Raw genomic sequence first — 27,552 nt, 5'->3', positions numbered from 1 at the left:
CAAAGCCTTCAGAAACCAGGAGACATTTTCTGAGGTGAGATAATAAGCTTACAGAGCTGTCAGCCAGTGTTACGACCAGAATGTTAACAGCTGAAAAACACATATAATGCTCTGACAAATCCCTTCTGAAACCACCAGACTCAACATCCCTCTCGTGTGCAGAGCGCACAGAAGTATTGTAGCCGAGGAGACGGCCAAAGTGCTGCAGGAATAGCAAGGAGAGACACACTCACTGGTTAGTTGCTTGGTGAGTACAGCTTAGAAAGCCGAGGCAAAATATGAAAATCAACACAGCATCTTACCTGCATCTTTTCAATCATTTCAAATATATCTGGGGTCTGGAGAGAGGAGAGTGAGATGACATGTTTTGAGTTCATTTGTTTGGTTGCTAAGGTGTAATTTATTTTTACAGCAGTGAGTTCAACCCTGTCTATTACTTATTATGTGGAGCTGATCACACTCCATCCCGTGCGGAAGCCCTGAGCGGCAAGTGAGAAATAAATCTGGTGATCCATTTCCTAAATTGTCTTCTCTCGTGTGTTTATGGCTCGAGAAGAGGTGGAAAAAGGTTTTACCAGGATTATCTTTTTATGTTTTTTGTCCATCTGTGAAACAGGTGGCGACGTTTTCTGTAGTGGACTTCTAAAACATGTCAGAGTTTGAATTCATTTATCAGAAAATTGCATAAATTAGGAACATTCATGACAAAATAATGTGATAGGACAATATTAACTAGGGCTGTGCATTGGCAAGAATCTGGAGATCTGGTGATACGATCTGCATCATGATTCATTCATTCATTCATTCATTTCTGTAACTACTTATCCTCTTGAGGGTCGTGGGGGCGGGGTGGAGCCTATCCCAGCTGACAATGGGCGAGAGGTGGAGTATACCAGACTATCACAGGGCTGACACATAGAGACAGACAATTCACACTCACATTCACACCTATGGCCAATTTAGAGTCACCAGTTAATCTGCATGTCTTTGGACTGTGGGAGGAAGCTGGAGTACGCAGAGAAAAACCCATGCTGACACGGAGAGAACATGCAAACTCTGTACAGAAGGGCTATCCCCTGAGATTGAACCAGGAACTCTCTTGCTGTGAGGTGACAGTGCTAACCACTACACCACCGTGCCGCCTGGTCATGACCCAATATAGTGTGATACATAGCATTTTTTAAAAATATATTCTCAGAAAAACTGTCAAGCTGTGTGCCCTTTATGACTAGGGATGGGTACTGAAACATGGTATTCAACGGGCCCTGAGATTAAATTATCAAAGCCTCGATAAACTCCGACATTATCTGTTCTTTTGTTGATACTTTTTTTTTTTTAACTTTTTAGTGTATATTATTATCATGCTGCTCTCTGTGTTGGGGCTAAACTCCTTCACATTCACACAAACAAATAAACATACACAACGGAACGGGCAGTGAAGTCAGTGAACAGCAGAGCAGAGAGGCCGCTGTGGTGACAAAGTGAAGATAACTTTGAGATTACTCGAGTTGACGAAAACTGTGCTCCTTACTGTGAGTCCGCACGTACAATAAAACCTTTGCGAGTAAAAAGGCAAAACTTAATTACAGTATAATACAAACATAAACATGTAAATACATAGAAAGTGACATTTGAATTTGCTCTATCAGCAGTCTCTCATCCACTGCTGCTGACTGCTAGCTCGACTAATAGCGAAATATTTCAAAATAAAATGAAAGCTGCCTGTATGTCATCTCACTGTTTAGCTTAGTTTGCCACTTATCTTCAAATTGGGCTAATTATTTTAAACATAGCTGCTGGCTGAGACAAACAGCCCCTCCTCCCTCGACAAGCGTTACCTGCAGGCAGCAAGATTGACTGATGAAAACTAAAGTTAACTCAGTATTGTGATGTCAGGAATATTGTTCATATAGTGACTCTGCTGTTACTGTTGCTGGTCTAAAACAAAATTCAGTGATATTTAAAATATTCAGTGCGGATCCTGCTCTTCAATAATTCTTTTTTAAGTCAATATATTTTCTAAAAACCGATTATTTAGTCATGAAAAAGCACCAATAAGAATATCAATAGAGTACCAAACCAATAGGGAAGAGTATTACTATCTGTGTTCTTTGTGTTTAGTGATATGTTGTTACATTGAAATGATGGTTAAAGATAGATTTCAACACTGAAGGATCCAGCTGCCACAAAACTTGCATGAAAACTATTAATTAAAAACTGATACAGTATTTTTGGGAATCAATATGGTATCACAAAAGTGTATCAATATTTTCTTACACCCTTAGTATTAACTGTAGCTTTTTGGATCTTTAAAAGAGTGTGCAGGGTCTCAAGGACCCTGAAACACAACATTAAATGCTCAAACATGACTGTCCCATTACATAGTGCTGTACAGTAGGCGTTGTAGAGTTGGTAAAGCATAAACTTTATGTCAGCTGTTCCCATGACTTGCAACACTGCCACAATTAATACTTATAAAAATTAAATTAAAATGTATAATGATTATAATTACATAATTATTTTAATCATTTTACCTGATGTGATCTCTCGCCTCTCCCTTGGGTTTGTCACACTATCACACAGCCATGAGTGACAGACTGGCTTTTCCACGTCAAACACCTGCCTAATCCTTCAGATCCCAACCACAGCTGTCGGGGAATTGTCCTTGAAATCTTTACATACAAAACGTGCACCCTGACTGCTGCAGAAAAAGCCGAATTACAACAGTCCATAAAAAACGTCGGCCTGCAGTAGTAAAGTGACGGCTGAAAGGTTCAGCCAGTAAAGCCTGACAGAGTCAAACAGTTTATGTACAGAGCAATCTCGCCGTAGCTTTCAGTGTGAGTATGAGTAAAGTCCTCCACCATGCGCAAACAATAGTCTGCCACAAACCCTGAAAGTAAATAACCCCAGCTTCAACAACATTAACTAGAGATTAGAACAAGAGGAGCTGTAGTGTTGAGCTAGATTTTATCTCTGGACTCAAACAACTGCATTAGCCATAAAACTACATGTAACACAGCCCTTAAAAAAGGCATGGCTATGTCATGTTATCGGCTTGTTGACACTAAAGAGAAACACCTGATAATAAAACTAGAAATGTCCCCCCACAGACAGATATTTTTCTTCAGCGCATCACTTCAACACACAAGCAACATAAACTGTCATGCTTTGCATTCGCAGCCTTAATCTCAGTTTGGAGAGGCAGTTGTCCAGGCCTCTGCTGAAAATCCTGGTAAATTCCCTCTATAGTTTGTCATCTAGTGATGTTTCCCATCCAGCATGTTTCTAAAGTAAAGCTACTTACATGGCTGGGTTTCTTCCAGTGTGCCTTTGTCATCATCGGAGCATTGAAGTTCTTGTTATGATTTTTAGCCATTTTTAACTTTCCTCAAACCGGAGTCCTGCAGCTTCAAAAGATGTTCCTCGACTGACAACAGGTTTGGCTTAAACTCGCTCTCCGGCTGCTGCACCTTTGTTCAATCGTAGACAGCTGACTGAGTCCCACTGTGACACCCAAAGTAAAGCTGCATCCCTGCTCACAGCAACCATGACTGACAAAGAGTTGGATGACACAAAGTTGAAGACAAGATCCACAGGCTCTCCCGCTGTGTGCTCTAAACATGTAACAGCATCAGCAAGTGTCTCGAATGTCTCAGGTTGCATGTAAAGGCAGCTGCTGCTGCTTGAAGTTTAGAGCAGTAATCCTCTGACTGACGCTGGAGGTGTCTTGTCCTCTGCTGATCCTTCTTTGTCACTGTGTGGCAGTACAGGAAGAACTCCAAAACACACATCATCCACCTCTGTCTTTATCACCCTATCCTGACTTAGCCTGACAGGTGGCCAGAGGTGGAGTCCAACTCTTCTACTCATTACATGTCCTCAAATATATGGGCAGTTAACTAAGATGCAAAGGAAACAAAAGCCTTAAAAGAAATCTACATAACCACAAAAAAACTGCAGTGGAAACAAACTGGAGACAAACAGCAACCAGACATCTCATTTTAGCAGATAAAAAAAAAAAAAAACATTTTGCAGAGATGACCAGAGCGGAGGAGGTGTTGAATCCACAGGGAGCCAGGCTGGCATACAGTGCAGGTGTTAGTGCCTAGATCTCTCATAATGAGAGCTAATAGGCTTGTCAGTATGACAAGAGGCAAATTAAATGTGTAAGACCTCCTCTCAGCTCCAGCGTTCTCAGGTGCATCTCTGTGCGTCTTCACAGAGGCCATAATAACTGACCAGCTCCAAAACACTGGAGAATATCAGAACAATGGAGGGTCTTATATTTGATGCATAATACGTCTGGGACTGCTTGCACAAAACACCTTACGTATTCACCTTAAGTATGACACTTAAGGCTTAAGGGACTTGTGTAAGTATTTTTTCATTTATCACCATAAACTCAGTCATGTTGTAGAGTTAAGAAGTGTTTTTTTTTTTAACCTCGCTTTGGTTGCTAAGGTCTTTTGTGCAGCATTCTAGAGATTTGTTAAGACCAAGACAAGGTGAAAACCATAAATACTTAGGGTGAAAATTTTAAGGAAACCTTAAGGTGTTTTCTGCCACAAAGGTGTTTTAGGGTGTTTTCACACACAGGTCACAGGTGCCCCATGCACAAAAGGCTGTGTCCTTGGCTGCAGCGGTCGTGCACACAGGCACATTTAGGGGCAGTATGAGATGGCCCAGGTAGCTGCATTTGTTGGGGATGCGGGCAGCTACTGTCGTATAAAGGGAGAGAAAGTCCACATGGGGAACTTAACCTAAAAACAAAGTGTTTTACCACGGTTGTAAAGTTATTTTGAAAGGAGATTATGCATGTAACAATAATGCAAAAAGTGCCTTAAGTTGTACTTAAGTATAGTACTTGAGTAAATATATTTTGTGTATAGCAGTGTGGTTTGAATTAGGCAGTGACCATAAGACCTGGTGGGGTTAATTGCAGATTGACCTGGTTTTCGCAGGGCTCTGATTAAAGTGATACGCTCCTCTGAGTCTTGCCCCACTAAGCCCTTACCCTACAGTACATTACATTAACATGCTGTCCCTTGATGTCCCCCAAAAATATGTTCCTTTGCCTGAATTGAAATCATAAAAGTTTGAATTAAATGGGGTCACAGAGACCAGATATTAAATTTGACTGCTTTTTAACTGCTGCTGACACTCTTTAGTGTGTAAGTGTTTCCGTTTGTCCAATTACAAACCATGTGATGCATTTAGAGGCAGTTTCTCTTCCAGGATGTGAAGAAAAATGGGGGAAATACAATATGAGCCAAGTCTGGAATACCTTCAGCGATGCCTTAAGTGGCTGTATGCAAATCTATAGACAAACAGAAGTTTCAAAAATCCTCTCCTTGTGTCTGACTAATTGTAACCAGAAAGTCTGCTGCACCTACAGATGGTGTGTGCCGCAGGGATCAGGACTGACTGTTGAACAACCAAACCTCCAAATTCTCCTTTAATCCCTTTCTCTTTCCACTCCTGCTGCTCGACTCAGATCAAGTCAGATTGCGAGAAGCGTAAGCCCCATCCAAAGTGTGAGAGACCTTATGAAACCAATCCGACGAGAGTGAGACTGTATCCACTTTTAATCACCACCAAGCTCAGCTTTGTTCAGTTTCTAAGTTCCCAAAATATCCCTGGCAGGTTTTTCATGTCAGTCGCTCCTGTCTGAGATGTGCCAGAAGGTGGGCATGAAGATTCTGACAGCAAGATGGATGTGATAGGTACTGTGACAATCTAAATAGATTTACTGAGATGATTTCTTCACTTTCTGCATCTACAATCACACAAATTCAGGCCCAATCCCATTACACCCCCTTCACCTACCCTTGTCCTTACACTCTGTTTCGCATGTTCAAGTCTAGGGGTAGGATGTCCTGATTCTTAATAGGATAGAGAGGTTGGGCAAGTGTTAGGGCTACATGGCTCTCCAAATGAAGGTATTTCAGATGCAGACCTTAAAGTGAGTGTCATGAGAAATCACTGGCAAATGGCTGCACGAGCAACAAAAGAAACCCACAAATGTCTTTTCTTTCTTAATAAAGATCTAAGAATTGCAGTAATCATTTAATTACCTTAGTTTAATGGTGTTTCAATATGTTATTGTCTATTTCTTTATAACAAGAATAACAAAGGAAATCGCTAGTATGCTGATGTATTGGTAGCTAACCATTCTCAGAACCCATGGGCTGTATTCGGCGTCTGACTTCCGGCAGACGGCGACACAGCCTCTGGGGGCAGACCCCAGATTTTTTGGCATTCCGGTTTGAGGAGGCGAATTTCCGTTTCCAACTTCCGTTTATATATAAGTAAATATGCTGAACCATTGCGATGGATTCAGAGTTTGCAGTGACACCAATTATGTTCCGCCTCGTTAGTTCACCGCACGGAGTGTTTAACCTGGCAACAACTGCAGCCGACTCAAATGTGATTGATCAATATCATGCAGACTACAAACAGCCTAGCACCGGAAACCAGGGCTCTTCCGCAAGATCTCCGGGGTTTGTATATAGATTATATATAGTCTGTATATAGAGACTAGTAGCTAACTAACTAGCTAGCTGGCTAACATTATACTTTTATTGCTGATTTGTGCATTACAGTCCCACGTAATGACGTATTGCCATTTCTTAGGGTGCTTTCACATCTGCCTTGTTTGGTTCAGTTCAATAGAACTCATGTTCGTTTGCCCCCTAAGTGCAGTTCGTTTGGGCGGGTGTGAACACAGCAATCACACTCACACTGCGCACCAAACAACCGGACCAAGACCTTCTTGAAGAGGTGGTCTCAGTCCGGCTACAAATGAACTCTGGTGTGGTTCATTTGTGGTGAGAACGTGCTCCGACCTGGATCTGAACCAACTGCAGTCACATGACACATTGTTTGGGTTAAACATGAGCATGTTACAGTCCTGGAGGATTATTAATGTGCACCTCCTCCTGTACTGCCTTAATATGCACATTCAGCACATCCAATGCATCAAAACATTGTTTTCTAGTTGGAGCCGCGCCTCGTTTTCAAACTGTATGGTTTGACTAAAATGAACAATGACAGCAATATAGTCCACGATGAGCAGCGCTAAAATCAACCTGTGTAGTTGTCCCTCCATTGTGACATTAGAAAGTGTCACATTTATCTTGCAAGTGTACTCTTCTTCAGTGTTTTGTTACTTCCTGGATTTTTCCCACACGGAAATTCTGACCAGTCAAGAGCAGCTCTCTTGCACAAGGCATTTTATCTGGTTTGCTTGTAAATGCTGCCGTGGGAACACGAACCAACTCTAGGCAATTATGCAGCTTTGTAACAAAATTAGTCCCTGTTTTGGACCAAAGCAAGACAACTCTAGGTCTGAAAGCACCCTTATTCTCTTTGATGGCATACGGTGCCCAAAATTTAACCAATGTCCAGCAGCATAGTTGCAGCATGTGTTACTGTTATTCTAATATCTGTGCAGACTGACAAGGTAGGTGTATGGGTTGCTAATGTTAGCCCACAGAGCACTGCTAGTGGCCTTGTTTAATTGATTGATATTATAAAATTTAAGTTGTGAACAAATCACGAGCATCAGTGGTGTAGTGGAGGGTATACTCAGGTATACAGGGTACATCCACCTCTTTTTCTGGCAATTTACAAAATACCCACCGATCAGCCAAAAAGCCATTGGAATATATAGGAGAGTATACCCACGTCTGTCTGGATGACAATTGAACCCTACACAACAACTGATTAAACATGATTAAACATCACTGACTTTCCAATTCGTGACACATCCTCCATGACGGTGGGGGTGTGGAAGTTTGTCTTTTGATTTAAAAAATGACAATTGCTCAGACAGGCTGTATTCTGTTTGCTTTCATGGCATCAGACTTGTTAGGCTTGGATTGAGAAATTGTCGTCATCCAGCTGACAAATTCCTGCTATAAATAGATTTGTATTAATTGAATCAGGCAAATATAATCATCCCAGGCACCGAGCTCTGTGAGCTCTAATTACACAAGTTAAACAAAAGAAGACAAGGATAAAAAGCAAAGAATCACTACAAGCAGAAAGTCTGAGTCTAATACAGTCATGACAGTTTCATTACAGACAGAAGCACCCAGCAAGTGTTTCCAGACAGGAGCAGGTGTAGAGACAAGATGAGCAGAGACACCTTACAAAGATCACAGAGAGAAAGGTCACATAGAGATCTACCAGATAAGGTCAGAGGTCAGAGTGCAAACTCAAACACCCCCGTGGTCTCCTCCTACCTTGTGTAATGGCGAGCTGGTGTATGGGAGTGTAGGCTGGAACAGCTGGGGCTCTAGTGTTGCAGAAATTCTGGGGTCACTCCCATCTTGTTTCCTACAATCAGACAGATCCAAAAGAACATTCAGTCAGAAAAGGTCACTCAGTTTAAGATCAGGAGAGAAGACAACAAAAGAAAACGCCTCAGGAGATGTTGTTGGTCTCATTTAGCAGCTGAATGCATTTGTATGGACCGGTGGTCTGAGGCAATGCAACAGCCCTCAGACCAAAAACTGAGGTTTTCCTTTTTTTAAATTACTCATGAGTCATCTTCTGTGTTACTGATCCTTTCTGTTTTTTATTCATGTTTCTAGAAAGTGAAGCACAGAAAGCGGTAAAGTCTGACATTGTTTAAAGAAAATGTAACAGGAAAGAATACAGTCAAGTCAAGAACTGTCGCTATCCTCGATTTCCTCACCTGGAATCCTCTACTTTGTCTAATCTGCAGTGTCGTGGTAATTAAGGTTAAACTTGACGCCCAGGTGTTTTCCTTAATATATTCAGTCTAAGTCTAAAATGTTTTTTTATACGTGTCTAAGATAATCCATTCTCATTCCCAGGTTGTCAGTTACCGCAGCTTTGTCATGCCCTTTGGTGTCTTGGTGTCACCTCTAATACCACAGTGTTATGGTATACTTCCTCCCACTCCGTTAGGTTATATTATATTATTTGTCTGCTTGTTCATGTCTTTTTTTTTTTTACGTTCAAAACAAATATCAAATATGGTATACCAGGGTATATAAAAATCCCAAAGGTATGATTTTCAATACAGTATAAAATACAGGTGCTCTGCTGAGGCAATGTGTTGTAGTGCACAGCCCCCGCACCAGAGGTCAGTCTCTACTGGTGTAACAGGGAGCTAAGCGGGGAAGATAGCGACCGCTAGTGGTTAGGATAACGTAATAGGAATGTAAACAGCTGGGCTACAAGAGCAGAGAAAGACTGCAGGGAAAACTGATAAGAGCCAGCATATTTTCAGATCTAACTCGATGAATTAAGAGTAATCATATGTTGTTAGGCTGTCGGTGGCCAGCTGGAGGATTTTAACATATCATTACAAGACAATTTCATACATGTTATATTGAATTCTGTCCCCAGCAGCCCAGCTTTTACAACACATTGTCACTCCCACCTCCTCACATATCAATGTTTGGTCTTGGCCCTTCACATCCAGATACTAGATGAAAGGTACCCTGGGTGCATTGGTTGTTGACGTTCTGGGATACCGTGTCAAGCTATGCCTGTTACATGGATTGTCTTCTTTCAAAATACACTTCTGTTTTCACAGGAAATTTACCATTTACATGCAGTGTCTTTCCAAAAAAAACAACACACTACTTAAAGTCCCACTGATCGTCACACACCTGAATGTGTGAAATTTGTTCTCCGCATTCGACCCATCCCCTGAGGGGGGGTGAGCACCAGCGGTGCCGTGCTCGGGAATCTTGTGGTGATCTAGCCCCCCCAATTCCAACCCCTCATGCTGAGTGCCAAGCAGGGAGGCAATGGGTCCAATTTTTATAGTCTTTGGAATGACCCGGCCGGAGATCGAACCCACAACCTCCCAGTCTCAGGGCGGACACTCTACCGCTAGGCCACTGAGCTGGTTGCGTTGGTACAACACCGCAAATTGACTTTTTTTTTCCTCCAACAACTAATACACGTGGTTGGATTTAGGAAAAAAAGAACGGGGTTGGCTATATAGTCTTATGGGATGCCAACACTGCTTTCCTGGGTGAAAGCCGGTGTTTGTTGGACCCATCCACCACTTCTCCCACCCACCCTACTCAGACTTTTGCCAGCATAACTTTTGTTCTTGTCCCGCCATGTTTCCCCCTGATGCCGTCGAGTGCCATTAAGCTATAAATGCGACCGGCCGTGTACCATGCTGACATCAAAGGATGGCTTTTTTTCTCAGTGTCTGACACTGCAAGTCACTGATTTCAAGTGGATTTCAATGACTTTAGCATGAGACCGGGTTGGCTTTTACCTTATTTATTTATTTTTTTTTTTTATGTATTTTTACACAAATACTGTCATACACCCTATACCCAAGTGAAATGTCAGGAAAGTATGAAAATATATGTACCTACCAAGTCTAGCATTTGTATGAGATTCACCAAGCTTTCAACTAACTCCAAAAAAAAACATCTGTGACAATATTAATCTCTCAGAGCAACTGACATAGTTTAAAGAGCGAAAAAGAAGGTGTCTGTTGTATGTCGGGGTGGATGGATGAGTCAAACAAACATAGGACTTTGACCCAGGAGATTGCTGTCTGTGTCCCGTGTGAAACCCAAACCATGATCTTTTCCTAAATCTAACCAAGCACTTTTGTTGCCTAAACCTACAGTAGTTGGATGCCAAAATGCATTGATCTAGGGACATACATGTTATGTCTGACACTTCCAGTAAATCAATAAATGATTTCTTTGCTGTTCCCAAAGGACAAAAGACATCAAATCATATTCCTCTGTGCAGGTTCCCCATTTCTTTCAGAACATCAGCTGCTATTCACAAACACTTCAGGGACCGAGGGATGTAATACCCATACTTTCACATTTATTCAAACAGAGCATCTCTCTTCTCAAACCCAGGAGAGTAACACACTTCTAATGCAAAACCCAGCAATGCTACTTTCACACATCTCCGTGCTATAAACTCAATATCTCTACCAGCATGGCTTTATCCCCATAGGATCACTGATCAATAATCCCCGCTGATATGGTGCCCTATTGACACTGACAACTAGCCAATTTGCACAGCAGGCTTTCAACTTATTTGATGAATTCAATCAATTTTAAACACACAAAGTGATCGACTGGTGAAGATGAAATGCTCTCGAGGCCGCCATAATGCAAAGTGAAAAATATACATTGCTGTTTGTGATGATCAAAGAAAGCTACAGCAGCCACAATGAAATACGTATCATATCTCAATATCAACAAGGCGACGTGCTCTCCAGCTGCCAAAAGGCACCGAGCCCCATAGGCAGAGAAATATCATTCAATAACTCAATGATACAACAGTATCTTGACCCCGGAAAACTAATCATTTTCCGAAGAGATAGTATGGCTGTCTGTGCTGACACAGTAATTAGTTATGTATGAGCCAGTGCATGAAGCTGTGTTGGTCTGGTGCTGAGGATGTAGATAAGACAAACAGCTGCTCAAAAGGGACAGTGACCGAAATGGAAATCTGCTTTCAGAGTGCACTCGGATCAAATATAGGTGAAGGAGAAAATAGAGAGCGTGAATCATTAACACACAGCGCTGCCTGCTATGACACAATGAGTCCAGTGAATCTTTAATCAAGAAAAGTCCGGCATCACCTAAATAAATTGTGAACAACTGTAAACCTTTTCTCAGCAGAATCAAATAAACATGAACAAGGCGAGAAGTCCCGGCAGGAGCTCTCCCATGGGAGAGCAGGATACAGTGGGGCATCAGCTGCTCTGAACTCTTAATTAGAACTGATGCACAATAGATGGATGCAGGACACACACACACACACACACACACACACAGATGGACCATGTGTGAAGGAAAATGCTTTCATTTCTAACAGTTGGTTTAAAGATATAGATGTATTACATATATCTAAAAATTGAGATAATACTTGTGTGTTGTATGCACAAAACACAGTATATAATAACTACAGCCTGACATAAATTGGTGGCAAGATACTCCATCTATACTCAACTCCAGCAACATCAAAACACACATCAGAGTAAAAGTGACACAAGAAACGTCCACCACAAACTCACCCTCCATCACAAGCATGTTGTGCTGCACACATTATATACTGCTGTTCACACACACCTGCCCTTTCTGCGTGGCATTACCACGTAAGCCCTCCTGCAGATCAGTTTGCATCACTAAGCCACAGCTTCATCCCAACAACACCACAACAAATTACATAACACACCCCAGCTGGTTAGCGATGCACCACAGAAATCAGCCGTGTGAAGAAGTCACAGCGTGTCATCTGAGCGAACCTGATGTCCTGTGTAGAGCGGAGGAGCAAACTTAACTCACACAGAGGCAGCTGGGCTCTCCCTGGGAAGTCCGGACAGTGACCAGCACTCTGGCAGATGACTCACTGTCTACGCTTCTCCTCTGGTTAAGCTCCCGTCTCCCTCCCTCTCTCTTTCACAGTTATCTCCTCTCTCTCTTTCTCTGCGTTCACTCTTCTCTCTCTCTCTCTCTCTCTCTCTCTCTCTCTCTCCAGCTTTCACTCAGCTCACTTGCTGCTTCCCGTCAGTCGTTCACCTGCTGGCCTCACTCTCAGCTCTTAAGAGTGCTGCACACTCCCAGTGAGCATCCTCATCTGCTGCTGATTCTCCTCCCTCACGCTCTCTCCTCCCACTCAGTCTCTCATACACACATATGCGCTCTTTAGTTGTCACTTCCTCCATCTCCACCCTCTTTGTCTGCTCTTAAGCTCACACATGCATGATGTGGTGTCCAAAATCCTGTACTCTGAACCAGGCACCCACCCCCAACCACCACCACCACCGCCACCCTTAACCCCTTCAAAGCAGGAGACCCTCCCCCCCTCTCCACCATGTAGGGAACGACTGAAGTCTGCCGCTCAGAAAGGGAAAGCAAAGCAGGGCTGGTTAGGGTAACGGGGGTTGCCTTAAATCCCCACACTGCCTCACAACGAGCCAGCTAGGGCTGTTGCTGTGGCAACCACATCAGCTACACACGTAAAAAAAATAAATAAATAAATAACACCCACATTCAAATTCATGTTCATTATGTTTTGACTTGAACAAGGTGATTATGTCCAAAACTGAGCTCCCAAAGGTGAGCAGGCATTGCAGCATCCTTAATGCTCATTGTGCAGCATGAGAGAGGATGTGAGGGAAGCTTTTTAATTACTGTAATGAGTCTCATTCAATCCCCAGTGAACATGCGGGTTTTCTCCACTAAGCTACTATCCGCAGCTCCCAGCAGACCACTGACTAATGTCACCAATACCGCCTTTTTCTGCTAAATCCCTGCCAGACAATATTCTAAGCAGCAAGAGTGTCGACTCATCTGTCCAGCTTCTGAATGAACAAGTATGTACCTAACACTAAAGTGTGTGTGTGTGTTTTTGTGTGTGTGTGTGTCCTGTATGTGTCAGATATGAAGAGATAACAAGGGATTACAGCACTGTCCTCACACTACACCATTAAGAGCTGTGTATTGTGAGAAATAAAACAGATAATCCGCTCACTGTCCAAAGCTTAAAAAAAACTGTATTATATCATTGGACAAAAATTTAATATTGTCCAGATTAGCAGTAATTTGCAGAGACATCCTGCTGTAGTGGGACAATAATCTCTCTCCGGCCCCCTTTTAAACCCTTGAGCAAAGACTGCAGATGTCATATGTGGTTTAATTTATTTTCAGAATTGCTCAGGAGCAGTGGGTGTGGGGTTAAAAACGCGTCATGGTTGTCTGTGAGGGCTTTTGTCAATAGTGCTTATAGATAAAAACACATTATCGGATAAGAGCAGCCAGATTTGGTGTGTTGAGTGGTGTTTTGATGCGGATCATTGCAGCTGGTTCCTATCAAATCAAAGCCACATGCGGTCAGACTGGCAGCCTCACTGACGACTCGACACTCCTGTATGCTGACGAAATAATAATTACAGCAGAAGAAGAGGAAAATCCGGAGCCATGCGGGGCTTCATTTTTGATCTCCTGTGAGGAAAGATAGTTGGTTTTAGTCGCTCCAATGTCCTTTGCAGAATCCCACAGTAAATCCCTACCAACCGGCCCCTGCTGCCAGGGATTCCCATCCCATTATGGTGGTGAAATGGCCTGCGGTCACTCCCCTCTCCCACCCCCATCCCTCATCCTCTGATCATTTCTGCTCTCCTGAAATTTCCTCATCTCACACTCTCACTTTGCCTCTCACACTTGCAGCTTTATAGCAGCGGCTATTTCTCAAACCAAGACAAGTTTGATAATAAAACAAGACACATTGAAATAATGAAATAAGTAGCTGGATCCTAGAATCCAAAACGATTAGCCAGATCAAGATTCAGTAACTGTGTTCATCAAATTTCATTAATACATTTAAATTTATCCAAATTTAAATGAAAGTTCCCTCTGATTCAAACTCATGTTGTTGTGCTCAACAAAATCAGCCCAGCAAGCAGCTACAACTGTCCTTTGTATGGTGTGTGTATGGGAGGGTGTGTGTGACCAGCCAGTGACCCCGCAGGGCAGTTAAAGGTTTCAGACTCCAATCACAGACACATTATATACCAGCAACATGTCAGAGGTCTCCAGAAAACAAGATGGCTGCTGTTGCTGAAATATATATGAATGGTTATTTATGCATGACCATGGAGAGTCTCCTACAGGTTGAGATGTAATTAGCAGTGGTTGACCTCAGGGGGGAGATCGGGACAGGGGGGCAGGGAAGTGCAAACAACACTGAGCCGCAAGAGTTGGCTGAGAACAGCACGGAATTAATGAGCTATGTGATGACTGTACATGAATGCAGCGTTCCAGCAGAGTTTACTGTCCGCACAAAAGTAAGAAATAATGAATGTAAGATAGATGTTGTAGATTTTGGATATGGTAATATCTTAAGTGTTGTCTTTTCCTGGTTTAAAAGGCTGCATTACAGCAAAGTGATGTAATTTGTTGAATTTACAAGACTGTTTAGCTGCTCTATTATTTGCCTTTACCCACTTAGTCTTTATATCCACATTATTTATGAGTATTTATTAAAAATGTTGTGTAAATTTTTTTGTGAAAACACTAATAGTCAGCCCAACAATATTGTTGCAATATCTCAACACATTCTCATCCCAACTTGTCAAATACCAACATTTGGTCAGTAGCCCTACACATCAAAATATGGCGCATTAAGTACCAACACATCCTCACTCCGACCTCCACATATCAACATTTGGCCATGGTCTTTCCACCTCAAGATATGACGTGCAAGGTGCCCTGGGTGTGTTGGTTATAATGTTCTGGAATGCTGTGCCAACTTTAGCCTGTTACATGCATTGTCTGTTTTCAGAATACACTTCCGTTTTCATAGGAAATGTACAGTTTGCATGCAGTCTCTTTCAAAATAAACACACTATACGTCGGTACAGCACCCTGGACTGATGCTTTTTTAACCCTGGACTAATGCACATGGTAACATTTAGTCAACACACACATGTGGTTGGGTTGACATGGTTGGGTTTGGAAAAAAGAACAGGGTTTGGCTGCAAATGGGAAGCAAAATTTGGTCTCCCGGGTGAAAGTTGGTGGTTGTTGGACAACTACCACCCCTCCAACCCACCCACACTACTTGGTCTTTTCACCCTCTTAACTTTCGCTGTTGTCCTGCCATGTTTCCCCCTGATGCCCTAAAAAATAATGGCTACATATCATGCTGATGTGAAAGGACAGCTTTTTTCGTCAGTGTCTGATGCAGAAGTCACTGACTAAGCGCTGGTTTTTGATGACTTTGGAGTGAGACCTGGTAAGTACCCCTCCGCTGTCAGTTTTGGACGTTCAGGGACAGCATGTCAATTTATGCTTGTTACATGTGTTGTGTCTTTTCAAAATAAACTTCCATTCTCACAAGAAATTTACAGTTTCTGCTCGTTAATTACATACAGTCTTTTTCGAAACAACCTCAAAACACTGGTTCAACACTTCGTTTTTAGGTTTACTTCCTTTGGTGTAGGCAACAAAAGTCCATAGTTAAGTTAAAAAAAAAAATATCAAGGTTTGACTTAAAATAAGAACGGCGTAGCATGCCATACATACTAGCACGCTACGTTTCCAGTAAAAAAAAAACCCAACTCGATTGACTTTGTGATTTCACACAGGACACTAACAGCAGGCTCCCAGCTGAAAGTCTGGAGTTTGTTTGACCCCCCTCCTCCTGCCTGCCTTTTACAGATTATGTTGCTGTTTAAAATCCAGTAGTTGCCTGCAGCATCACAAACAGCTGCCTGGTACATATCACATTGCTGCTAAGGGTGCCTTTGTGCCTCAGTGTTGGTCGCCGGAGGGCTATTGATCAAGCATCGACATTTGACAAGATGGAAGTGCAAATAGGCTGAATATCAGTATTGAGGGATCTGGTCACAAATATCTTGATTTCTGGTTTTCTCCATATCAGAGTCCTGATGTAAAAATACATTTTTTTTTTAGTACCAGGTTTTCATTTTCATAAATGTCACAGACTGTGCTATTTACTTTGTCAAAAATGAAAATGTCTCTTGTCAAATCATTAGACTTTATCCCTTGAACTACCTGGATGAAAATATTTTTGAGCCACTCATCACACTCATCTGTGACTAAAGATCTGAGTCAATCAAATATTGCTCCTGCAGCAAAATGTTGGGTGTAGGAGGTCTGCCGGTTCTCCTGCTGCTTCCAGATTTGTTAAAACCCGCCTCCAGTCGCTCTTAAACAAATTCTCTGTGTTAATCAAGCCCATAGTTTGTTTGCAAGGCAAAGCAGGAGTGCCAACTGCTTCCTAACTTTTGAAGAAACTTTACATCCCCACCATGATTTCTCTGCAGACTGCCTGAGCCCCACTGTGACTGTGATTGTGACTGGTTTGATAATCATGCCTAATCATGTTCCTGTTTAAACAGCCCAGCTGGGTCGGGCAGTGACAACAAAGGCACAAAGTAAACATAAAATAATGCTCATGCTTGTCATCCCGACCCAGAGTATTTATTCTTGTTCTTTTTTTATGGAATTAAAATAAAATTACCAGTGTGTTGATATAATGGAACCACAGCAGCTTCATTAACAATGAGAGCTGATCGTCTATGAAAAATAAGAGTCTACAGCCATGCTAGCTGCTCTGCTTGGCTGCACTGTACTATGACTAAATGCTAACTTCAGCATGCTATAATACGTTCACTGAAAATTTTTAATGAATCAATCAATCATTTGTCACATGGAATCATTCAAGGTCAGCTCGATCAACTTGTGCACTGTAACTTAGTCCTTTTTTGCCTCTTCTTGCACTGCTGCTTTGTAACTGTCCATGTTTTTAAATGGTTCTGTTAATCCATGGTGTCTGGCTGTGGAATGATTTAACTCAATGGTTCTCAACTGGTGGGTCGCGGTCTAAAAGTGGGTCCCGGATCCATTCTGAATGGGCTGTGAATGACTCGTGAATGTGTCAACTTTGAAGAAAACACACTTTACTTTTAAGTACAGTGAATTTCCAGCACAGACCTTTTATTTTGAAGTACCATTTCCTGCGGCAGAAAGAGTGCCTAACGGACAGCTACTTGACAGAGACAGCAAACTAGCTCAACGATGTGGCTGAATGCAAGTAGGGCGTGGACCTTGAGTCGTGAACTAATGACAATGGAGAAATCTGGACCCTGTTGCTGGACCAGTTGGGAACTACTGATTTAACTGTAGTTTTGGTTACAGTTACCGATGCCATCATTTATGTTAACGGTGGTGTCCTGGATCGTTCTTTACATTTCGCATCACCAGGTGAATGTGTCTTGGATTGTTAACATATCTGCACCTCAACGAGATGGATGCAGGAACAGGACAGCATCTCACATTCCCACTGTCACACCAGTCCTTATTCACCATAAACCACGCGGCTCCTCTCCTTCTCTCACTAGAGTCCTCTGCTCTGTCAGATCGGCATATGGGAAATGGGTTACCTGGTTGAATATTGCTGTCCAGTATTTAGCCAAGTTTTGGTGAAACAAAGGATTTTACAGTTCCTGATGATATCCCGTTAGAAACTGATGCAGCATGGAGGTTGTCTAGTTTATTATCCATCGCCTGTACACTGGCTAGCAGGAGGCTAGTTCAGCTGGTGCCCATCTTCTCCATCTTTTCCTTGATGTTTACTGATGTTTACATTTGAAAACCTCAACCTGGCTAGCTGGCAGAAGTCAGCAGGAAGAGAGTTTACAGACTGGTGAGTTTATTTTGTCATCTTGATGACTCGCAGCCATACGCCACCACCGTCCAATGGCCGCCACAAAAAGCACCACCAACACTTGCAAAACTGACATAAGATTTGACCAAAATTAAGCAGAGCTGAGAGAGAGGGGACTGGAAACATCAGCGCCTTGCTGCTGTTTAATATTTACCATGTTCACCTTAGTTCTGCTTGTCAGGCTGCAAACATTTTGTTACAAATCACATTTTGACCTGACGGTGGCACTAGATGAAAGGTTGAGGACATGAATTTCATCCCAACCTTAACAAAAATGTTGGAGATATTTCAAGAAAAAAGCAAAAGTGCCAACATGCTGGTGGTGCCAGAGTAAAAGTCAAGTGATCATCAAAGACAGTGGGATTCTTTGAACAAATTTTCATGGCAATTGATCAATCCATGCTCCTAAAGCAATAAAAGAGAAGAGGTTAAACTGTATTGAAATAACTTAAATGGATACTGCTCATGGTCTTTGAGTAATACAACCCTAATCCCTCGCCTCCTCGTCAGCATCCACCTACTGAACCAGAGCTTTGACCTCAATTAATTTATGAGCACCGTTGACAATCCCCAAACACAAATCATTTAATAGGCAAGCTGTTTATAATGTGTGTGAAAATGTACTGCAGAGGTCAGACATAAGGCATTTAGCCGTACCTCTCAGTGATCTTGTTTCCCCCTGTGTCATATTATATTGTGGCGATGACACTGAAGAGCGCCGATATTAGGAGCCGACCTCCCTGTTGGATTTTTTTAAAATTTGTCATAGAGTAGCAACACCTGCTGCCTCGCCTACTGACAGTCCTCCAACAGCCAGTGATATGAGGAGCACATGTGCAATGAATTACCACACAGATAGACCCTGGAATTGCCCTCCTTTCAGGGTCACCCTTCCCAACCCCCCCTCACACTGACCTGAAGCACTCAGACAAATGGGAGGATGATTGTCTCTGCTGTGAAACCATTTCTCTGAGCGGCGCTTATATGAATTACTTACTGCCTTGTGTGTACGTGGCTGCACTGTGAGCCTCAAAGGGCAGATTTTCCACATGAAAAAATATGATTTCCTCTCCCAAAAAAATGGTTTACTTTGGTAAAAGTTTAGCTACACATATACTTTATGTGCCTTTTGAGGAGTAGTGGAATGTATGTTTTTAAAGTAGTCGTTCGACTTTATTTTGCAGTAGCTTGCTGGTAGTTCAACTACATTTATTTTTTCACAGTCATTCGGTTAATTAAAATATTTTTTGCTGAAACTGTGAGCAATCTGGGGCTATAAAATTAAAGGAATTCTTTTTTATTTTTATTTTACCATTGCTTCTCTGCTGTAATTGAATGCACAAAACAAGGACTGAAAGCTAACCTGGAAATCCAGCAAATTCGAATTTGCTCTGCACGGGGATCTGGCCCCGACGAGCAGAGCCTGCTGAATCGCCATCGGACCAGAGGTGGGGTGGGCTCTAGGCAGGCGTAACATGATGAGGACAGCACTGCGCCGTAGGAGTCGAAAAGTTAACAGCCAAGATGGCAGCTGCCGAAGGACTGCGTCCATTCAATTTAGCTTTGGAAGAAATGCTAAGCCAACTACACTTATCTTTTTCCTTGAGAGAGGAACAGAAGACTGCCCTAGGAGCCTTCGTTTCCAGGAAGGACGTTTTTGCTGTTTTGTTGACGGGATACAGCAAAAGCAGTTAGCCCCACTGTTCGGCAAACAAATGGGGCTTAGTGCAATGAATACATCACCTTGTTTTTTGCTCTGATTGGCCATCGTGCTATCCAATTGTATGCGGTGGCATTTGAGATGCCTCAGTTAGTGCCGCCCCTTGGGTAGGAAGGGTGTATTGGTGAGGGCCAGACTCAAAATCTTTCAAGATTTGAGTCTGGATTTCCAGGCTAGGCGTACACCACTTCCCATGCTAAAGTTGTGATCGATAAAAACAGACTTGATGGAAGAAACCCATGCTTACCAACATTTTGGAGACAGGACATTGGCGATGCAGATGGTGAGGTGGAAGCCTCATTGTGGAAACTGTAGAATATTTTTTGGCGCACTTCATTTTTGGCTTTTGTCTGTACGTACATTTTTTGTATGGGTCCTACTCATTGCTTTATAAATGACACCCCTGGTCTCTAGTTTCTGAAGGCAGGTGTCTGACTGACTGATGGACATTATATACCAAACCAAAACTTACATTCCTTACACTTTCCCATGAAAAGCGGGGTATTTTGGGTTTTTTTTTATTTATTGTTGTTTATAACCTGTGAACAAGTGGGCACTTGATTGCCACTTAACTGAGTAGCATGATAACATGGACACTGTCAATTCGATCACATTTTTTACAAAGTAGTTTGAACTTCTTTTTCTAAGTGGCTGTAGTTAAAGGTCCAGTGGGCAGGATTTAAGGGGACATGATATAATATGTATGTTTTCTTTAGAGTTTAATCACCTAAAAATAAGAGTCATTGTGTTTTCATTACCTTAGAATGAGCTGTTTATATCTGCATAGGGAGCAGGTCCTTGTCCACAGAGTCTGCCATGTTGCAGTGCCATGTTTCTAAAGTAGCCCATAATAGACACACCAAAGACTGGCTCTAGATTTTTGCATCCAACAACGTAGTTAAAAGCCCCGCTGTGACAAAAGTTTCAGAAAAACACTGCTTTTTAAACATGAAACCGCTATATTCACTTTTACCGGTTAAAATCAACTGGTCCATTTGTTTTGGAGAGGAAGAGACCTATGCAGATAATTTGGCTTCCAGTTAAAAACTCCTGAACATATGGATGTTAAGTTATCAGAGAAAACAGGTGAGCACACATTAGCAGGTGTGTTTTTACTGGTTTAAATAGCCTGGTCCCTTTGTTTTGGAGAGGAAGAGACCTCTACAATGAATTCTGAAGGAATCCTAAGCGGGAGTTGGCACATGGGAGAAGTTTCAGCTGGTTGCAATCTGCAATCCTCACCGTTAGACATCACTAAATCCTACACATTGCTCATTTAATGAAACTAGATTTCTCTCAAGGGTAGCTTTACTGTGGTTCAGCTTCTTCCAGTGTGGAATACCTGGTAGCTCCCCCAACACTGTATATGTAACATAACATTTCAGCTTGATGTAGGTATTTCATTTTCTGTGTGAGAGGGAAGTAACAACAAAAAAAAACCTTCTCCAGGACTTTCCCTGATCTGTTTTGGAAAATGCAAAAACCTTCTGAGCCTTTTTGTCTGATAGCTATAAAAGTCACCGCTGCCACAATCAGACTTAAGCAAATATTGGAGGAAAAAAAGCAGATAAGTCTGAGAAGCTGTTTGTTCCCCAGGGAACTGAACCTCTAAAAGTCCTTTTAGACAAACAAGATATGGAAATCCTTCTCAGTAGATCTTATCAAGATACCAGAACAAACCAACTGTTTTTTACTTGAAGGCATGAGCACATGATGTACAACTGTATTCAGGGGAAGAATAGAAGATACTCTAACAAAAGGCTGCACAATCAAATGCTACATTCTAGGAATAATAAATAATAAAACATCTGTGGGATCTGATGCATGAGGAGGCTCCTTGATGGGTTCTCTTGAGCCCACACCTCTCCTGACAGCTGGCTATGCTCAGTATGCATTAAAAGGCCAGGTATAGCAGGTGTTTGTGAATAAAGCATGTTCACTCTACCAGTAGGTCCCGATTTTCAGCGTGCTTATCTCTCACAATGTCACTGTCCAGATTTCCTTGGAAACACGCCGCCTGGGGAAATCACAGCCATGCAGATGTGCTTTTCAACAACAGGGAGTCACTGCAGGATCATTGTGTGCTCTTTTGTGCTCACAGCTACTAGTGTACTCAGTGGAACTTCATACAGTTTGATTTATGAAGCAAACATTTCTCCTATCAATCAAGACAACAACAACCACAATATGACCATGCAAGAATTTCCTCTCCCATGGGAGAGAAAGACCAAGAGGAAGGCAGGGAACAAAAAGTCCTTTTCTTCCCACTGGCTTACCACACCATCCTCAACATGACAGATGTCAGTAAACAGGCCCCACAAGGGACATACACATCCTTACATGTATACTCAGGGACATGGATGGAATAGTGAACAGGCTTACTGGGCACAGCAGGCCCAGGGGCCTACTCTGGCCTTTATAGTTTTTTACAGTTGTTTACGCACTAAAATGAAAATTTTCACACAATTAACAGCTCTTTACACTCAAGAAGCAAAACACCTGTCCATAGTTGCACAACAATAAGCACAGACTCAGCTTCACACTTTTTGCAAAACATTACACACAGTGATTTGCAAAACTCTACACGCATTATCACACCTTAGACACAGATAAGGATTGTGAGGTTACTTCCTTCTCATTACAAAGCACCTGCTTGCCAACGACCACACTAATGAACGAATTGGATAATCACATCCACCTGGTGTGGAAACACACAGGTGCTTACTGTGAACCAAGTGGACCACATGCAGTACATTGTCGTTTGGGACATCTGCTCTGGTCCACAATTGGTTCCATGAGCACCCTGAATTTGCAGTCTTATACCTTCCACCATACTCCCCATTCCTAAACCCAATAGAGGAATTTTTATTTGCCTACACTTTACAGTAGTAAGAAAAACTACTATTTTGTTCTGATTTTCATTGTTGATCTGTTACTATAACTGAGTATGGTAAGAAATAAATATTTTCAGTCTGCAGCAGTCTGCAATCAGTGTTGTGTTTGTTTGTTGTATTTGTGTACTTTCTCTGTATACCTCAAAGTAATCATGAAGAATGTTTACAAATGTATTTTGTATTGATCACTGTAGTGTGTAACTGACTGCAATAGTGTCTGATCATTTGAAGACTGTGTTAGTGAGATGAAAACAAAACAGCATTTTTATAAATATGTGTATATGTTTTGACTGAAGTGTGTCATTTTGCAAACAATCTAGGAGTTATGCAAATTGAGTGTGGTGTTTGGATAATTGTGTGAATATTTTGAAAAAAGGAGCCCTGTTTTCAAAATTGCTTGTAAACAATTGAGAAAAACTGTAACTACAAAATGACACTCAAAGAGACATGTACAGACCAGGAAAAGACTCAAAATGACCAAAATAAAACATAGAACAACTACAAAGAGACCAAAATCAGCTGTAAAGAGATGAAAAACAGCTGCAGAGACTCAAAATGACTACAAAAAGATATCAACAACTACAAAGAGACTCAAAATGATCACAAACAGACACAAAATGACTATAAAAAGATGCAAAACAACTGTAAAGAGACTCAGCAATACTACAAAGAGATGTAAACAACTACAAAGAGACTAAAAATGACTGAAAGAGGCACAAAGCAATCACAAAGAGACTCAAAATGACCACAGACAAACACAAAATGAGTACAAAGAGACACAAAACAACTATAAAGAGATGCAAAACAACTGCAGAGACCCAAAATGGCTGCAAAGGGATGTAAACAGCTACAAAGAGACTCAAAATCACTGATAGAGGCGCAAGGTAACTACAAAGAGACTCAAAATGACCACAAGGAGACACAACACAACTACAGAGAGATGCAAAATGACTACATGCAGATGCAAGACAGCTGCAAAGAGACTCAAAATGGCTACAAAGAGGCAAAATAACTATAAAGAGACTCAAAATGATTACAAAGAGATGTAAATAACTATAAAGAGACTCAAAATAACCGCAAGGAGACATAAAACATCTACAATGATATGCAAAACAACTACAAAGAGATGAAGAACAACTGAAAAGAGAATAACAAAGAGATAGTAAAGAGCTACAAAGACACTAAAATGACAAAAGAGAAACAAAACAGCTGACCTGAAACGACCACAAACAGACACAAAGCAACTACAAAGAGATGCAAAATGACTACAATGAGATGCAAAACAGCTGCAAAGACTCAAAATGACGACAAAGACACGACTACACAAAAGTTATAAATGACTAAAATAGGAGCAAAGCAACTACGATGAGACACAAAATGACTACAGAAAGTTATAAAACAACAGAGAGATATGTAAGGACTACAAAGAGACACAAAGCAACAACAAAATAGACTAAACATCTGTAAGGCCTGTGTGTCTGTCTTCTATAGGAGAGGTGGTGGGGCCTTCTGCATGTGTGTTTCCTTGTCTCATAATCCACTCATGCGCATACTCAGGGATATACCCTTCCACAAACATAAGGAATAAAGACTCTGGCTGCCTCTCCAACACCTGAAGCCCTGTCTTCTGAAGATACTGCAGCTGCAAGAGACTGTCTGAGGGCAAAGCAGCGAACTTTAAACGAGCTGGCAGAACAACTTTACCACTCAAACAGCTTTAAGAATCAGATAAAGCAAAACAGGGACGTCCTGTCAGAGCTGCCTGGCGTTCATCTCAACCTTCAACAGCCTGCTGTCATCCGAGCTTTATGTTTTTCAAGACATCTTGTGCCAGTGCTGGATGGTGCATGACACGTTCGGATTTGGATTATTGAGACGGATAGAACCAGGGGCAACCTTGTCACTGCGGTGCTATATTTGGTCAGACAGCAGGAGACTCACAGTGAGACAGTGTAGTCTGATCTGGCTTGACAGTTTGCTCTCCCACCATGTCCGCTCCTCCAGACAACGCAGCTTGACACACACAGATGAGCGTGCACAGGCAAACTGACACTCGGCTTCCCGCATGGCGGTGGGAGCATGTGCAGATGAGACAGACAGATGATGATGCAAAGAGACATCTCTTGGGAAATCAGAGAACACAAACAGAGGAGTGTGCACAGTGACACCTTGTAAGTATTTATGGGCAGACACAGGACACAAAGGATGAAACAGGAATTTAGAAAGCATCATAAAAATAGAACGATATTATTGCATCACACAATTCGGAATAAATAGCAGGGTCATTCAACAGAGTTTAAATAATCTGTTTTTGGAACGCATCACCCACTGAGCAAAACAACAGATATTTGATCACCCTAAAACACACATACACACTCACACCCGTCTCTGTCAAACCTGGTACATGAGGAAAAGTCTCTTGAGGACCTCAGGTTGCCAGTTTATCCAACTTGAGGTCCAGTTTATCAATAATATCATTTTAATCATTAATAATAGGACCATTGCAGTCTGCACCTGAACTATATGCACTCATAACTTTTTACCAGCAGAGGGCAGAGGGCAGGGCAACCACAACCATCCAACACTGCTGTGCACCTCTGCTCAGATTTAAATATCCCCTTCAGACACATTTTAAAACATAGCAAAACATAGCGCAGTAGCATCCACTAAAGTTGCAAGCTCTTTTTCCCAGGAAATGCTCTGAAGTGCAGCCGACTTTTTCTCTGCGGAGTTCTGGATACAACTAATATTAATAATAATAAATCTGAGGATAAGTAATGTGACTGCCGCCAGCGCCACACTGAGGCATGTAGACGAGGGAAGCACTTCCTCATGACATCACGTACTAATCCTTTAGTTTATTTGGCTTGCTGCTTTGTTATTGGCTTTTCTTCTCTGCCTCAGATTGGTTACGTTGCATTTCTTGATGTGTCTCTAATGTGTCTTGCCCATAGACTGTATATGGATATGCAGTGGACACTGGAGAAATAGACACAACAAGGGCCAAGAAAAGAGCTGAGACAGTATTAAGAAGGAAGAGAGGAGAGATTTTTTCAGGACATGTTTAATCTGGATCTGTTATTTTTATTGTTTGTATTATTGTCCTTTATTTATTATGGTTTTATTGACTGAAAAAATATATTTTGGAATTCTGTATATGAATTACTGACAGAGCCAGATAGCCGACTGACAGAAGCCAAGACAGAGAAATGCATTAAGTAGGAAGAGGACACAGAAGACAGAGAGAGCAATAGGCCAACTGATGATGTCATGTTATTGGAGGACATGTTCAAATGTCACAAAGCCTTCAAAAAAAAGAAAAAGTTTTAATTTAAGTCTGTTATTATATAATTAACCGTTCAACTGAACATTTTTTGCCTGCCTATTTGTTTGACTGACAGTTTTTCTATCTCTTAAGATAACGCTGATTTGACACAAAGTTAAAAAATAAAAGTAGCTTTGCAAGTAGCAAGTTAGCTTGCCACGTTTCTCCAGAGATAGCTTTAATGCAGTTAAACTTCATTTTAATGTAGGGTAACTGGTAGCTTAGCTCACTACAATTTCCAAGTAGCTTGCCCAACATGGAAAGTTCTGACTAACATGGTTTTCCAGCAAAAAACAGTTTCTACCTGATTAACAAAAGTTTAAAAATTACATCTACTTCTCCTCCCTCACTGGAATATCTAAAATGTGTGAATATGAAAATATTTTTCATTTCAAACTTTACATATTGGACACTATGTCTCTTACTTTGCTAAAAAAAAAAAAAAAAAAAGCACATTTACCACTGCTAGTTGCATATTGGGCCATGACTGGTTTCTAAACATAGTTAGGAAGTCATAAAATCATCTTATACATGTGTTAAATTCAGATCAATCAGATTCATTTCCACATAGCTCTGTGTGTGTATGCGAGTCACCTGGAATTACATCCATTCTTATGAGAACCTCCATGATCTCTGATGTGTTTGCAAAACTCATACATTAAAAAAAAAAAAGAACTTGTGTGGCAGATTTCGGACGAAGCAAATCAGCTGACAGACTGATGAACGTCATAGTATGCTGCAGGAATCAGTCCTGACACCCAGAAATGAGTCAGCATTTTTGCACTATTGGTTCCCTCATCTCAAAGTCAGTGGGTTTATTGACTGGGTTTTTGCTCAGATGCCTGAAACATAAAATATGTCAGTAAATACCCAAATTGTGAATTCTGAAACTCATGTCTTAGGTTTTACAGCCTCCATGTGGTGGCAACGTTGACCCTCATGTAGTTGCTTTATAGCCTAATGTTAGCTTCTACTTCTGGCAATTGCATCGATGCTTCAAAAATCCTAAAAGCAGTTCTAATTTGTCAAGATTATCTTGCTAAAAAAAAAGAGGAAGTATCATAAATGTTTGTTTGCTACAGAGCTTATTTTCTGCAATAATCCAAAATCCAGTGGACAAATCCCATTGGCTTTGTGACAAGAAAACCAGGGCAATGCTAACTTCCCTGTTGACATCCCTGCAGCACACTATACAGCTCTGCATTCTATATTATTAAGGTAAAAGTTCAGTGGCATATAGCTAGCGTATACTGGCTGCATGCTAGCTGTGTGCATGCAACAAAATAACTACATACACCTTTCAGGCCAACCTCCTCACATATTTGTCAACATGAATTTTAGGTCCTGTTCTTGGCTCTGCCTGCTCCATGTGCATATTTTAC

The 27,552-nt window shown here is 41.6% G+C and overlaps 1 protein-coding gene across 17 annotated transcripts in view; it reads right to left on the bottom strand.

Annotated features, from left to right (window-relative positions):
- LOC117258338 (rap1 GTPase-activating protein 1-like) overlaps positions 1–27,552 on the bottom strand; it is a 103,415-nt gene that overhangs the window by 27,590 nt on the left and 48,273 nt on the right. For 9 of the 17 annotated variants that reach the window (XM_033629157.2, XM_078169841.1, XM_078169846.1 and 6 more), the window contains 2 exons: positions 8,250–8,343; positions 303–338 (listed from right to left, as the gene is read on the bottom strand). In XM_033629157.2, coding sequence (XP_033485048.1) covers positions 303–320 — 18 coding nt within the window. In that variant the 5' untranslated portion in view covers positions 321–338; positions 8,250–8,343. The other 8 variants (XM_033629145.2, XM_078169842.1, XM_033629152.2 and 5 more) reach the window with 7 other exon arrangements.

Source organism: Epinephelus lanceolatus, chromosome 8 (assembly GCF_041903045.1).
Source record: "Epinephelus lanceolatus isolate andai-2023 chromosome 8, ASM4190304v1, whole genome shotgun sequence".
Classification (NCBI taxonomy): domain Eukaryota; kingdom Metazoa; phylum Chordata; class Actinopteri; order Perciformes; family Serranidae; genus Epinephelus; species Epinephelus lanceolatus.
This window is presented reverse-complemented; position numbering and strand designations above follow the sequence as displayed.